The sequence below is a fragment of the Chamaea fasciata genome, unplaced genomic scaffold (assembly GCF_029207755.1).
Source record: "Chamaea fasciata isolate MVZ Bird 193981 ecotype frontalis unplaced genomic scaffold, bChaFas1.0.hap1 SCAF_10, whole genome shotgun sequence".
NCBI classification, from domain to species: Eukaryota; Metazoa; Chordata; class Aves; order Passeriformes; family Sylviidae; genus Chamaea; species Chamaea fasciata.
Window position 1 is genome coordinate 2891376 of NW_027094095.1, and position 15857 is coordinate 2907232.

At 47.9% G+C, this 15857-nt stretch overlaps 2 protein-coding genes across 6 annotated transcripts in view; both read right to left on the bottom strand.

The window, feature by feature from the left end:
• FASLG (Fas ligand) lies at window positions 1–2715 on the bottom strand. Its single transcript, XM_066193078.1, has 4 exons — window positions 2341–2715; window positions 1955–2000; window positions 985–1038; window positions 1–588 (listed from the first exon to the last, which is right to left on the bottom strand). Exons 1-4 carry the CDS (start codon window positions 2713–2715, stop codon window positions 194–196), a joined length of 870 nt encoding a protein of 289 aa, XP_066049175.1. The 3' UTR covers window positions 1–193.
• A 6217-nt stretch (window positions 2716–8932) lies between these two features.
• The window catches only part of SUCO (SUN domain containing ossification factor), a 38115-nt gene continuing 31190 nt past the window's right edge, over window positions 8933–15857 (bottom strand). For 4 of the 5 annotated variants that reach the window (XM_066192052.1, XM_066192051.1, XM_066192050.1 and 1 more), the window contains 6 exons: window positions 15018–15105; window positions 13687–13791; window positions 12629–12783; window positions 12193–12284; window positions 11006–11061; window positions 8933–10842 (listed from right to left, as the gene is read on the bottom strand). In XM_066192052.1, coding sequence (XP_066048149.1) covers window positions 10396–10842; window positions 11006–11061; window positions 12193–12284; window positions 12629–12783; window positions 13687–13791; window positions 15018–15105 — 943 coding nt within the window. In that variant the 3' untranslated portion in view covers window positions 8933–10395. The remainder of the gene's footprint in view (window positions 10843–11005; window positions 11062–12192; window positions 12285–12628; window positions 12784–13686; window positions 13792–15017; window positions 15106–15857) is intronic. The other variant, XM_066192048.1, reaches the window with a different exon arrangement.

Below are 15857 nucleotides of genomic sequence, written 5' to 3' on the forward strand. Positions count from 1 at the left end.
TTCTGCTCAGGCTGATGTAGCACAGCCCTGGTGCCTTCCAGGTGTCTGCTTTCAAGCCTTTACCTTTACCTCCCCTCATGCTGGAGCCCAAACGTGGTTTCTGGGTGGGTTTTGTGGTGCCACTGTGCCCAGGCAGCACTCAGCCCTCACACGTCCGTGTGTGTGTGTGTGTCTCTGCCAGCCACGCTCCCTTTCAAAGCTTAAACAAGCCGAAGAAAGTCTTGGATTCTTCAAAATTAACCAGGGCGATTTTGGAGACGTTGACGTGCAAACTGTCCATCTTCCTGAGCTTGAAGACAGCCCCCAGGTAGCTGTTGCGGGCCCACATCTTCTGGCCCGTGCAGAAGTTGAAGGCTTTGTCCTCCATGAGCACGAGGCTGCCCGGGGAGGCCGGGTTCCTCTTGTACACCACGTGGGACAGGAGCTGGCTGTCGCAGGCGCTGCCGCGGAACAGGACCTTGGAGTACACAAAGTACAGCCCCGGCTCGCTGATGAGCAGCCCCCGGTCGTGGTACTGGATGCCACTGGTGTAGGCATGGCCAGAGATGGGCTCCCACTCCAGAGGGAGGTCCTGCTGGGCTGGGTTGCCTGGAAGTTGAAACAAGACAAAAAATAAAAGGGTGGTAAGTACGTTCAGTCGCGTGTTTTCTCCTCAGGTCACGCCCCGCATCACAAGGCAGCCCAGCTGTTCTCCAAGCCCTGTCTGCAGCATGGAAAGTCCTCCCCGGCCTCACGCCTCCCCAGTGCCAGCCCCCAGTGCCAGCTCCTGCCCTGCACACCCCAAAAACCAAGCCAAAACCAGGCCACACTGAGAGGCACAAATGAGGGGGAGGGTTTTATCTGAGGTGCAAATTTCCACTGCCAGAGCAGACGTGTCCCCCGAGGAGAACAGGAAAGCCTGTGCGAGGTGGGCTCCTCCCAACTCCTGCCGTGCCACCCTCTGATCCCACCAGAGCTGCCCACCCCTGCTCCCTCCACCTGTACCTGTCAAATGTGCCGCCCTCCTCGCCTCCTTCTGCACCGGCTGCTCCTTCTGCCCTGCACAAGGATAGGGAAGATGTTGGCCACCTGCTCCACGGAGGAGTCAGCCCAGAGAGCAGGGGGCAGCCAGCCACAAAGCTGACACCTGAGACCCTGCAAACCGGCCCTCTGGCCAGGCAGGAAGCGGAGCTGTGCTCGGGAAGGGAGAGCACAGCTGGGAAAACTCTGCCTTCCCTGGAAGGCTGAGCTCCCTTTGGAGACACGGGCCAGTTCCAGTGACTTGGTATTTGGATCCCATCCCACTCCGTCCCTTCACCTTTCCTCAACATCTACTTCATGTTCTCTAATTTTAGAAGCAGCCTTTTCTTTTCTTGAGCCAATCAAGTTTTCTTCCCTGCTCCCCCTTCTCCTTTACACTATTTCCCTGTTTCTATTTATTTATCCAACCCCCTCAAGAAGTTCAGGTTTATTATTGATGTTCAGCTTCTGCTAAAGAAGCCTGTGAGCAGATCACTGAGCATCCAGTTCAAATGACAGCTCCTCTTCCACTAAAGGGGAAAATTTATTGGTATAGGAGTTGATGAGAACCAGGACTGCCCTTTCCCAAGAATTTTGCTATTTCAATTTTTTTTTTATTCAGTATCAGAACAAATTTGAAAATAAATTTTCTAATAACTAAAGTTCTTAAGGGAGAAAAAAATAAAACTTTTCTGACTGAGAAAAAACTGTCAAGAGGACTGAAAATTTCTCTCTGACTCGGCCATTTTTGAGAAGGATATCCTTCACTTATAACATTAACATGGAATGCAAAAGAAAAGCAGTAGTTTGAAAGTTCAAAACACAATTTTAAAATTGTTCCACCCAAATTGAAACCCTTTATGTCTTTCTTTCCTAAATGAAATCTAGAAAAAATTGGCAGGTTCTTGTGGAAAGTTTCAATTTCACTGGGTTCCTCCTCCAGGCACAGACTCACCCGTGAGTTTCTGAGAGGCTGGAGGGATGTGCTCAACGCTGGCAGACTGTCAAGAGAGAAGAGGGACACCGGCTTAGACCGAGAGCATCAGCAGCCGAGCACTGCCTTTGACAGTGGCTCAGTGTGCGTGCCCACAGGGAGCTGCAAAGTGCTGAGAAATACACAGGGAGAGAGCCGGCAGCACGCAGGAGCACAGAGAAATCCAGATAAATCAAATCCATCACCAACCCAGCAGCCCCTCACAGAGCAAGCGCCCGCCCTTCCCCTGTCACAGCAGACACTGAAACGCCACCATCCCGCCCCTCGGGGAGCATCTCAGATACGATTCCAAGTGTTTCTTTTCCCCTGTTTCCCCAGGGACCTGTGCCCAGCCAGGCAGACCTCACCTCTCTGAGTTCATCCACTTCCTTCTCCAGGTGAAAAATCTTAAATATGCTCAGCCCCACTCCGGTGAAGGCCACCAGGATCAGCAAGAACATCACGAGGAAGCCGGCGCTCCTCCTTTCCCCGTCGTTCCGTGGCTTTCTCCTCCGGTCGGCTACGGGCGGTGGGAAAGGAGCCACGGGGGCAGCCGGGGGGCAGGAAGGCGCCGCATCAGCGCAGCCGTCCACCCAAAAGATCTGCGGGTAGTAATTCAGGTTCTGCTGCACGGGCGGCAGCGGGACGGGCCGGACATGCCTGCTGGCATCATCCTTGGGGCATCCGAACCCTGCCGGGCTCGGCGCAGCCCCGCGGGCAGCTCTGCCCTGGTACGGCTGCATCCCTGAGGCGGCGGCGGCACCCGGCCGATATGCTGCCGCTCCGAAAGCCTCAAAGCATCAGCAGCAAAGCCCCTTCCGGCCCGGCCGGGGCTCGGGACCCAGGCGCTCCTCCCACCGCCCCGCTCCGGGGCTCCGCCGTCCAACACCTTGCCGCAGCTCCCCAAAAGCGCACAGGCGGCCGCCGCCTCCCCGCTGCCCGACCGCCAGCGAGGCCGTGGAACGAAAGGAACCGCAAACTCTCCGGCATCCCCTTGGAGATCCCCTTGCACGGCAAGGGAGGGACGGAGCCGAGTCCTCCCCAGCTGGAGGACGCAGAACCGATGGATCCCAAGTGGGATGCGCGGGGGATCGCTCTGTTCCTTACCGCTGGGCATCTCACCCTTTCCTTGGCAGCTCCGCAGGGTGCGGATCCCGAGGCACGGACAGGACGCTGCCTTGCTGCGGTAAAAGCCTCAGTGAGAAGAGGAAGAGCGGTGAGTCCGTTCAGCCTGAGCAGAGCTGCCTCCGGCAGAGCCAGCTCAGGGGGCTGCCCTCCTGCCTTCCAAGGAAAAACACAGAATCCGGGCCACGCTGCAAGGGCCAGCACTTTTAAGAGCTCATTACAATATCCTAATGAAGAGAGACAGGGACATTTCCATTTCTCAATTTCCACTCCTCACTTATTGCAGATTTCTAAGTGGGGACAGGGAGATTTTCCCACAGATTTACAGGTGTTCACAGGCGATTGTAAACATTTTTTCTTGCACTTTACAGACTCGTGTTGAAGTGTGCATCTGTATGAGTTAGTGTTAAGGAAAGGAAATGCTTAACACAAGAGCAAACCAGAGATGTGTCTCCTGTGGCTGAAGGAAGCAATCACAGTACACAGGCTTTGATCTTGAACATCAAAACTGGGATCTGAAAAGGGCACATTTGAACAACCTTTGCACACTTGAAGCAAGGACTCAGCTTTGCCTGCAACCACACCAATAAATCAGGTGTGCTGACAAAGTCTAGCCTGCACCACCAGACACCCGACCGCCTTTTGAAGATATTCACCAGCCCTTTGCTTCAGCAGCAATCCCCAGCACAGCTTTCAACAACCCCACCTGCCTCTATCTTACACTTCTGGGTTTAAAAGCAACAAAAACTCTAAGTTCAAGCTTCACGCCTACCCTGGCTCAGCCTCCCTCTCTCTATCCCAGAACAGCCACCCAAGGACAGGTCCCCATCCCCTCCCGCAGCCATTACAAGACAGGGTCACGCGATGCCTTTGCCTGGAGAGGATCCACTTCCACATTTTTTCTGACACTGTTTTAATGCCAACAGCTTACTGAGGTGGGATTGAGGAGGGAGTAGCAGTTTGCCTTAAATGTCACAAGTGTTCTTACTCCACACCCACTGCTTCCCACTTTCACAAAGATGTTTTTTTTAAGGGTGGGTGAGAGAGAGAGACAAGGAAACCAACTGAAGCCATCTCAGCCTCACCTTTTTTGGTGAAGAAGGCCCAGATCAAGAGCCTGTTAATACCCCATGCGGTGGCAAACCAAAGATTTGGGCTGTTTTACCATCAAAAGATGCTTAGTGCACAACATGTTTGCAGGGCCCTCTCCCTCTGCTGGGCTGGTCCTGCTGTCACTCTCCATTTTCCTGTCACCCCCACCAAGATGACAGACACTGACTGGAAGGTGGTGCCAGGCAGGGCTGTGTCTGCACAGCACATCAGGATCACAGAGCCACAGGATGGCTGGGGGTGGAAGGGACCTCTGGAGATCCTCTAGTCCAAAAAAAAGCAGGTTCTGGTGCTTGCAGGCTCTGTGTTCTGCTGGCTTCCTGCTGCTCAAATGACACGGGATATTAACGGGACTAGTGAGATAATGGCAGGACAATTTGCTGTAGGTAGGAACTTCAGTCGCGTCAATTTTGCTAGAAGGCCGGGAGCCAGAATTTAGACAAAGCTGAGCCCTCCTATCATGTGGGGCAAGGACAGCCAGGCAGGAAATCAGGGCATAAGAAGGACAGGAGGGGTGTCAGATTTTCCTCCACCACCCCATCCCCCTGAACCAGCCTGTACACCCTGTTTCCAGCAGCCCTTTTATGTCGTTTGAACAGGAAGGGATATTTTCCAATAGAAACACCTCCCATAGCCCTCATCAGAGATTTGTTCCCCTTTACCAAACCAACAAAAAACCATTATGCAGACTGCAAAAGAGGATTTGCTTAGAAGAACGCTCTCCATCCCCAATTCACCTGCAGAGGAGCGGTGAATTAACTCTTATTAACGAGACACACAATTATGCTAAAGTTGATGGCAAAGAATCAGCCAGCAGCTAAGGGTTTGTATCAGCAGGATGTAGGGACAGAAGGATGACCTGCCTGAAACAGCCCAAAGAAAACAGGACTTGAACAATGATCCAGATCTAATACTTGACAGAAACGAAACCCTGAAACTCAAACACTGAAGTGTGAACCTCCTCACACTGAAGTGTGTAGGAGAAGCTCTCACCGTGTTTTGGACAGAGTCTCTCTGGAAGCAATTAACAAATATTTCCTATTACGCTAATGACTAGTGGAAATGTTAAAAAGCAACTCTTGAAAGCCAACAGGGCTGCAGGAGTTACACCCAAGAGCAACTGAGAAAGTTGAGAATCATTCACATTCAAAAACACAGGATTCAGCATCATGAGGACTGAGAATTGAATCAGAAGAAAACAAGGCAAGAAACAAAGACTGCAGACCGAGATCTTTGGGTAGAAAACAATGTGCTAGAAAGAAAAGTCTGAAGCTGACAGGCTCCTCAGCTGGACATGAGCTTCCAGCAGGGAAAGCCCACAGGCTCCTGTGAGAGCTCACACATAGCTCCGGGGACAGCTACAGACACTCCTGGAACTCACTTTACAAGTCTTTTTTCAGCTCCAAAGAGGGTCTGGAAGAAGTTGCAGGAACTGTTGGACAGAAAGGAGGTTCAAATCTGTCTGTTCAAGAGCAGATTGGCAGGGAGGGACAGCATGTGGAAAGCTTGTGAAGAGAGGGATGATTTCCAGCAGCAGAGAGCTCTTAAATCTCACCGAATAAAAAGCCTCCCAAGGAGCCACTCAGTGTGAGCCAAATCTGAAGGAGTTTGAACAAAAAGATGATTTTTTGACTGAACACTGGAATGGATGCTTGTGAGAGCCGGCTTCAAAGGGAGAGGACCTCCATCTGCTGAAGCCTCAGAAGGAGTATGGAAGGCACCAGAAGTCACCCAGTCTTTGCAGTTAGCACCGACATCTTCATGTTGTTTTCTTTATTACGTGTTTATTAACAGTTTGGGTTCTCAGATAAGGGTGATGCTTTTTCATTTCCTCAACAACTGTTCTCCTTGCTAGGAGCATGTGTTGCACATGTAAAGCGATGGCAAGGACGTTCAGACTCAAGAACAGGTTTTTAAGTCCACTGTTAACAGCTCTGACCTGGAGTTACAGTGCTTAGCACGTCCCTCTTCCAGTGAGCAAGGGGCTCTGTCCCCTCCTTCACCCCGATTCCAACAAGCAGCCAGCAGCCCTGAATTCAGCAAAAGAGGGCTCTGTCCTGAGGCGAGAGAGAATCCAAGCAGCCAAAGCAGATGAGAAAAAGAGGAGTACCTAAAACATTACTCTGCTGCTTTCATTTCTTTTGTGCCTGTGGTAAGTGCAGGGAAGTGAGGGAGAGTGGTTGTGAGGTAATGGGATCTATTCTGAGAACAGAGCAGCAGGGTGATTTCATGGTGTACAGCTTCGTCACGGCACAGAACACAACGAGGTGCTGTGGCCAGTTGTGAGGAAGACCAAGAGAACATGCAGGTGTTGAGCTCCTGTCCCCTCCAGCCCCATTCCCAAGCCCTTCTGCGGGGTCTGTGCCCTGCCCCAGCCCCTGGGCACAAAGCCAGCCCTGGCCCTGGCAAACAGCAGCTGACTCTGCCGGCCAGGGGGGCCTGGTTGGTACTCAAAGCTTTTTTTTCTTCATGGGAGCAGCCAGTCTCAGCCCATTCCAGACAAACACGCTGTAACTGTGCCATTACAACTCACAGAAGCTTTAGTAGCTGCTTCCAGTTATTTTTCTGGGAAAAGAGAAATAGCATACAGGGACTGCTGTTTGCAGTGAGACCTCAGAGAGGGCTCTGCAGCTGGACGGAGGCTCCAACCACATCGAGCAAGGGAGAAAAACAAGCCCCAAGGTGGCAAACGTTTCATCTCTGGGTCCACACGGGGCAGAGTTCAGTTCCTCTCCACAGCCTCCCAGAAGCTGCCCTGCTGCGAGGCAGCTCCTGGTGACTCGAAGGGAAAGCAGCACAGCCAGGGCGAGCAGCAGCTCCCAGCCCCTGTTCAATATCAGACAGAAGAAAGGCAGCAGAAGCCTCCTTGGAAGCTTCTTTAAAATCTGTTCTGTTAAAATTGAAGAAGGGCTAAGTGAGAAAGATGAGCGAGTTTCAGCACTCCTTCCCAAACTAAGCTTTTACCTGGACAAGCTCTGGGAAGGGATTCTTGTTGAGATGTCAGAGCCCAGCAGCACCTGCACAGCTGCTGTTGGACACTCAGGGTTTCCAGGAGATGAGACACCCCAGGGTGTCACAGCACTCTGTGGTCAGGGCTCTCCACTTCACGGTTCCAAATGAAGTGGAACATGTGTGTAGCTAATGAAGCACAACCTGCTAAGCTGTTCCATCTCACGCTGTAATTTGGCAAAGGCCAAAGTCACACGCCACCTTAGATTTGGGTTTTTGCTTACATCACTACACAGCTGGTAGAGTCTGCATATTTAGAAAAGCCTGGATTTCCACTCTGACACCTAAGTGTATAGAACCTGAACACCTTACTCTGGCAAACACAGCAATTCACTTAGACAAGGTGTGTGTTTGCACCTATCCACCCTCACATGGAAACCTTCGCATTTAAGATTTTTTTGACCTTGGGCTCAGGACCTGCCCAAGGACTGAAGGACACCACCCTCACTCCAGCACACACATTGGCTTCTGGGCATTTTACACCAACAGCTGTCCAACCTTTGCCTGCAACAGTGTAAGACTGTCACACAGGAATTTGAGACGATGTATAAACTGTCTTCATTAGAAACTATTATCCCTACATAAAGTCTATAACCTATTTAGGAGAGACTTAATTCCAAAGAACCAAATTTTGAAAGCTAGATTGCATGACACTAATCAAACTGAAAGTAAAAAATGACTCAAGAGCCCACATGAAAGGAAAAGATTAGGCAATAAGAACCTGATGGTAAGAGAACTTTTTTTTTTTTAAAAGTGGTTACAGATAACTAAAAGCAGGGAGGCAGCAGCAGGTGGAAGCTGTGGTTCAATCTCCAGCCTCTTACCAGAACACACTTTCCAAGTCTGCAAAAGCGTAACTGCTTTATTCCCATGGCACACTTCCCATGTCTTCATTACAGGGTGAGCTTTATCACTGGTATTTTTTCCACAGAATGCATCAACTCCTTAGACCTAAGTCAGGCCCAGTTTTTAACATGTAGAGAGGGAGCAGGGTATTAAGGGACCAGTCAAGTGACGTATCAAGAGGAAGGAGTAAAGAAAAGAAACCCACACTTTTCCCCCGCCAAAACACCCAACACTCTCCTCCCTCAGCGAACTCCACATTCGGTTTTATGTTTAAATCATAGTGCTACGATGAAGCAGAGAGTCCTGACACGCTCAAGTGAAAACTCAGTGCTGGGGATGGCTCCTCTGACAAGCAGATGCCGGCCAGCCTGTGAATCTGGCTTTTGGCTGCACAGTCCTGCTGGGCACGATAGAAGTCAGAGGGGGAGGGACCAGTAAGGAGCAAACTTCAAGCCAAAAACTCTGGTGTGAGATAACGACTCTCTAAACTTTCCTTTCAGGGCCTTTTGTGCCCTTCACAAGCCTCAGCTCTGAGTAGCAAGAGGTCATTTCAAGCAGTTCTTCTCACAGAAAGCCACCACGTGCAGGGATCCCCAGGGCAAGATGTATATTCCCCGACTGGAAACCTCTCCACAAGTTTCACAGGGCCACAATTCCTGACCTTTCGGACAAAGCACCATCCAGGCCTCAGAATCCACACCCCCACACTTTATTTAAACAGAAAAACGCATATAGGCTGACAAGTTTATGAACTCCTTACTACAGCCCAAAGGATCCCAAATGCTAGTCCTGGACTGAAATTTTAAGACTAGTCCTTCGCAAAGAATGTAAACGACAAGACTCATTTTCAGAGGAAAAAACGCCAGTAAATGAAAGACAAAGTGTTCAGATTTATTTGGAAATTCACAGTTTCTAATGGCACTACAGCTCTGTAGTTACATACTCTTGCTCCACAACACTGGATGCTGCACTCTGGTGGTATGAATTTTCTTCATCCAGGTTTGACATCCTTCTGAATTCAGGTTCAACACGTCCGGTTCATGTGCTCTGACTGGCTAATTGTGCAGATCAACTCTGAAAGCACATCACTTTAAAGTACTCATAAACTAACAAGAAAGCAGCAAAAAAACAAAGGCTTTAAATAAGTCACATTACATACAACACCCAGGAAAGGCATTAGATCTGTTAAAAAGGGTACCACTAAAAGTGCTCAATAAGTTAACTTATTTTGTACAACGTGAACCAGTAACACCTGTCAAAAGGAATAACCTTTTGTTCCACTCACTCAGAACCACACTCAACAGTTCAGCAAGCACACATCCTATAGTATCCAAATATACAGTCACAGTCAAAATAAAAAAACACTTGAGTATGAAATACCAGCCATACCAACACTGCACATTTGTTAGCCAATACAAAAGCAAATCTTATGGAAACACCTGCTGTGAACCAGCCCGAAGGCTGAGACTCCCAGGCTTGGCAAACTCAACACACCCAGAGCAGGCGCCAGTAACGCAGCCTCACATTCTTCAGCACAACAGCAGTGAGCATTCCTCATCCACCTCCTCCAGAGAGCTGCAGCAGGCCATTCAGGTGACAAACGCATTCCTCAGCCTCAGATTCCATCACCAACAGGAAATCCTGAAGAGCCACTGTCGCTGATTTTGCACATCAGAGTAAGCTCTGACTGTGACCGAAGGTGCAAGTAAACACAAATGCCGTCCCTGGTGAGAGATTTTCCTCAACAGAGTTTGCAAAACAAGAATCTAGTCAGGCAAGTCCATCTCTTGGTATTTTTACAGTATCCAGTCCACATTACCGAGTCCAGCTGAAGGCCAACACATGTCCCTTTACAGCACTGTAGTGTTGCATCTTCAAAAAAAGCTAGAGAAATTACAAAATAAATCAAATGACAAACAATTGTATCTCCCCTCTTCCAGTGGCATTATAAATAGACAAAAGGCACATAAATATGGGAAGGTGCAAGAAATAGGAACAAAGCTAAAGGAAGAGGATTAGGCTTTTATCCCTATTCCACCCAACAAACTGGGTTTCAAAAAATCTCTGCCCCAGGAACTGTGAAAAAAAACCTTTATAAAATGAACCCTGCCCTCCCTCCCCCCCAAGCTGTTCTCATAGGAAATTATCAGCCTTGTAAAGCTGCAGCTTATAGCCAAGATTGACACAATCCCATCTATTTAAAAAGGCAGAAACCAAATTTCTGAATACTTTCCAATGCGTTGAGCTCTTCGTCTCCCACCATCCTCCCACAGAATACCACAGACTGTTCTCAAACGAACAAACACTCTCCTGTTTGAGAAGTTCAGCTAGGTTTAGATGTGTCCAGAGACTGTCGTGACACCGAGTGTTCCCACTGTTATATCTTTGTTTCCTTTGATTATGTCGTGCAGACTTGGCATCGACCCCGACTTAGTCTGTATTAGAGTTTTTATGAGCTTCCCTTGGTCTGAAACTTTCGACCGCCTTCGTTTTATAGCCCTCTTCTCAGTCTTTGTCTTTTGGGCCTGCCCGTTGCACAGACTCGTGCACGCCGAAATGCCGCAGAAATAGGACTCGTCCGACTGCGACGACGTCTCGGAGCTCCCTTCGGACGGAGGGCCCTTGTAGGAAGAGTGATAAACCTCCCCAATGTTAGAGAAGTCCCTCTGGTTTGTGAAGGGCTTCCTTCCTTTGATCTCCCCGTTGGCTATCGGGTGCATGGGCTCTGCTGTCGGCTTAATAGTCTCTGGTTTTTCACTTTTGTACTTGCAACGCTTCTTCTGAAACCACAAGTGAAGAAAAGAAACGGTGAGGTTCTGGAAGGCAAGCAGAGCATCCCAGCCAAGCCTAGGAACCAGCAGGGAGAGCAGCTGAGACATGCACCACCTGCCAGCACAAACACCTCGGCCCCACCAGCTCCCTCCCCACAGGGTGAGATGGTACCTTCTTCTCTGGGGAAAACTTCAGGGGCTCCACAATGTACAAATCCTCTGGATCCACTGTAAGAGAGAGAACAGACACTCAACAGTGCTGATGCTGCCAGCTCTGCGGCAACACAGCCCCTACTAAACAGCAGCGTGACAAAATATTCCACAGAGTAGGCATGTTTTTCCCCCTCTCCCTTTTTAAGTTTAGGGGGGCACAACACAAACACTGGAAGTCAAGTCAGCACACAGAGAAATTCCCTGTGCTGTCATGGCAGCTGTCAGTGACACACACTTGAAAACCCCTGGCTTTCTCACAGTTATGGCCATGGGAGAGGTGCAAAGAACATCCTTTGGAGAAAAGGAAGAGTCAGTGAATGTTGAAGTCTAGGAAAACAAACTGCTCCCACTGTGTTTCATGTGCAGCCTGCCCCTGGCAGCACAGATGTGCACCTATCAACGAGGCAGATGTTCACACTGACATGAGACCAGTAGGGAGAATTTGGGAAAAGTGTCATTTAGAAAAAAAAAAAGGCAAAAAAACAGTCTAGGCCTTGGCTAGGGTTCATGGCATCACACTGCCAACTCAAGAGTTTTAATGGAGTTTTCTTCACAACAAAAACCTGTGAGGCAGGTTTGCTGCACACAGAAGAGCTGTGTCAGCAGCATACTCAGTAGTTACTATGATCGGCAACACTTGCTTTTGCATGACACTCATGGCCCAAGAAATCAAAATTCAGTTGTCCCAAACCTACCGTGAATACTGCAAAGATCAGATCACTCCTCATACCCAAGCCAAGATAAATGGTCTAAATTTTCTTACTGAAGTTGCTAAATTTGAATCCTAAATGCCTGCCAAGTTTCAAACATAGGCTATCAGGACTTCAGAAAAGTAGGACACTCAGACTTCCCACGTCTGGCATTTCCAAGAAAAAAAAAAAAAAGCTACTTTCTGCAAGCTTCACAGCTTTGCAGACCTGAGTGCCTGCACTAATTGCTCCTAACCCCAAAAAACCATCTGCAGAGCGGAATATATCTGTGGTAAAAACTGCATTTAAGGTTTTAGCACAACTTAACGCAGTTCTGTGAGTATCTGGGAACTTGTTCACAAATCAGCTTCTCTTACAGAACACACACACGAACCACACACACACTGAGCAGCACTAAGAGCAACACCACAGACCAGATGTATGATATGAATAATACCTTCTTTACCAGCTAGCTGAAAAGACTGGGATCTGACCAGCGGCAGGGAAGTTCTTCTTTTCAAATTCATATCATCATAGGAAGAGAAACACCTAGGAAATTCCAGAAGGCTTTTTAAACACATTTTTCTCAGGACTTTGTCATGTATTTTTCTCATTAAAAATTATTCTTGGCAGGAAGACAGAACTGTTTGCTGAGGCGCCCAAGAAAGCCTGGCTATTAGACACAGTACTGTGTTTGCTACAAGGCAGGTTTTACAAGTGCAGTAGCCCCAAAATGCTGCTAGGAGAGCGTTATGATCAAGAGCCCTTTGCTAGCAATTCCAAGTGTGCAGAAAGAAAACTCAGAACTAAAGCAGATGCGCCAGCACCAGCAGACTCACGAAATATTAATAAAAACTGCGAGAACAATTAAGTTTCAAATATAAATACATTACCTTTTGGGGCTAGGGTAGTGATTGCTTTTGGGAATTTTTGAGAGGTAATCTTCACAGAACTGAGAAGGGCTCCTGCACCGCTGCACAAAAAGCACCAAGCCCAGAATGAGGCAGAGAACCAGAGAAATCACCAGGTAAGTCTGGCGATCGGAAACCTGCAGGGATTTGAGACAACTGTTGAAGACAGAACAATTCCATGATACTCTAAAAGACAAATGTTACATTCTCGACACACTTTAATTTCACTAAACACCTGTTCATATTTAAGAAATTTTTCAGAGGTTTGATGCAGTCTATTGGCTGTGCAGCATTCGAGGAGTGAAGGCTGAATCCCACCAGCTGCCAACAGGACAGGATTCCCCCGCCTCCAACATCAGCATAACTACAGAAGCTGCCACCCCCTGCAAAGATCATCCAAACCACCTTGAGAGCAATACACTTGCCAAAAGAAGCCACGTTCAGAAAGTAACTTCTCTGGTTCACAGCTGACATGGACGTGATACTATGGCAAACGTAAACTGTGCTTGTTATCAGCTGACACTGCAGTACTTCACAAAGCACCATTATAACCACTTGATTCATGTGGCTTCACTGATCACAGCACTCATACACAGGAGCTTAGCCAGCCAGGCATCAAAGGAGGAGTCTCATCAAGTGTTAGCTCAAGGGAGGTCTTTGGCAACACGCACAAAATACAAAAGATCGTGTTTATGGTACTGCTTGAAATGCCAGGCAGGCAGAACATAAACACGTGAGACAAAACGTTCCTAATACTGTTGCCAAGATTTCCCTAATCTCTAAAGATGACAACAGCCAGCGGGGGAAGGAGAAGGGTGCCTTGGCTCAGACTAGAGTCATGGGGGCTAGTGGGGCTGCAAGTACTAGGACCAACTTTGCTGTGCACAAGACAGCTCATGTTACTCAAATTTGCAGCTAGAAGCTTAGGATATAAAGTAGGCTGAAAGCAACGCTACAGACAATTTAAAACTTCCTTTGAAGACTCTGGTCTGTTCAAACAGAGATGTTTTATGCATCTATTTCCTCAGAATTGTGATTACCTCACGTTTCAGTTCCGCCACGGTCGCTGACAGATTGGAAGCCAGCTGGGTCATGTTGGTGAGCTGTGCTTGTAACAGCTGGATTGCCTCTGTCTGACGCTGATCCTGTGGTGAACAGGTTCCCACTGTCACATGCCACATACAACTCATGGCTACAGCATTACTGTTCTGTCTGACACAGCAAGGCACTCAGCAGCCACGCGGCCTATCCAGCATTGTTTTCAACACAGTGTTCACATTTTTATTTGTCAACTAACGTTTCCTAACATGATGCCAAAGTGCATTTCATTAGAGAGACTTCTGCTGTCCTCACCACGGGTAGGGTGAGCAGGCAACTCCGCACAGTCACTGTCAGGAGGCCACAGAGCGCACACACAGCTGCCCAGGCACAGCTCCAGGCTAAGGCTGATGCACGGGCACCCAGTCAAGGACAGGAGTCCAGACCAGCCAGGAATAGCTCCTTCCCAGCTAAGAAGTGCTCCCTGGGAAGAACCCTAACAGGACTTAATCCTATGAGAAATGAAGGCAGGTGAACGCCAGGGAGACTAACCTCAGACTGACCAGCACTGATACTTTTCCAAAAACAAAAACCAAACCCAACCCAGAAAAGGCAACACTTTGCCACTTCCTTCACTCTTCAGGGATGAGAGAACTCCAGGCCTGGGACTGCACTTCAGAACCTTTCAGACAGTTTGGGATCAAGTCTGCTATGCTACATGCACAGCTGCTTTAGCGAATGCTCAGCACAGCAGTTACTGCTCTATTTCACAGCTGCTCAGGAAAGCCAAGGTGGCAGAGCAGGGAAAATCCACATTTTAAAGAATGAAGTAAAGTGTCTGTTACATGCACTACATTTTTAAATGTAAATTTGGCCCAAGCCATTACTGTAGCCCTCTGCATTTTTGTAGGCTCAGTCTCTTTAGCAGCAGGGAAATTGTCTCTCCATATTTTAAATCGGATATGAAAAATGAACCAAGTTTAAAAAATTGTTTTGAGTGCAGTTACAACCAAGAAACAAGGGTTGGAACTGACCAAGACAACTTTTTCATTGACAAACACATTGCAGAGTTGTAGCCATTACCAGCTGACAACTGATCTTCTCTTCAAGTACAAACCCAGAAAACAGAGCTGAAAAAGGCTTTACTCTGAAACAACTGAGAACATGTCCAAAAATCTTCCTATGGAGAAAAATGGGGAAGCATGGAATGGATGCTTTTAAAAGGCAGATATACAGCTCAGTTCAAAGAGGATTTCTGCACCTCTGTGCGACTCTTATTAAAAGTAAACTTCTCTAACTAGAAAAACACCTCAATATTCCAAAGAAATCATACCTGCTCTTCTGCTATTCTTGAGGTGTTCTGAAGTTTTATTATTGTTTTATTGAAAGCCTTCTGCATTTCTTCCATTTGTTTTCGGTACCTAAAACAAAAAGTGTTTAAGGCTGAAATATTAGTGCACAAAACTCCTCAGCTTAGACTTTTCTTCAGAAAACATGACTATGCCAGCAAAAACCCTCTCTTTGCCCAAAGAGCTTTATTTAATCATCAAGTGGTACCTGCATTGAAGTTTTACAAATAAAACAGATATGCCTTTTGCTTTGCTTTCTTTCCCCCAAGGTTACGGTCAAATCTATTTCAGCACCTCCACGCTTAGTACCAATTTACTGAATTCACTCTGCACAGTAAATGTGAGCCCCTTCTTTGGAACCAATTCTGAAATGGGTACATCTCCCCCTCTCCTGTAGCTAAGACAAACACTCATACATTGAGACATCCTTCACAGGAAACTCTTGGTTCCCTCTCCACAGCCACTTATTCAACTAGAGTTACTACAGGTAACAGGGTACTTCAAGTGGAAACAATTTAATAAAAAAGGCATTGTAGGTCTGTGACAGTCAGTTCAACAGTAACAGAAGGATGTGCCCTTTTGTAGGAAGAATTAGGGACAGGATTAATGCCTACATCCTGACAACGCTTTATCCTTTTAAAAAACCCACAGCAACATTTCTCAAAATAAAACAAACAGGATTTTATCTGAAATACAAAGAGGGAAGCCTGCTCTCACACAGGGTAACTCCAACAAGTCACCTAGGCTTGGGTCCTTTCCTCAGTTTTCCATAAAGCTTTAAGCTGTGATTTACCCTCTGCCCAGCTCCCCCTGTACTTCATAGG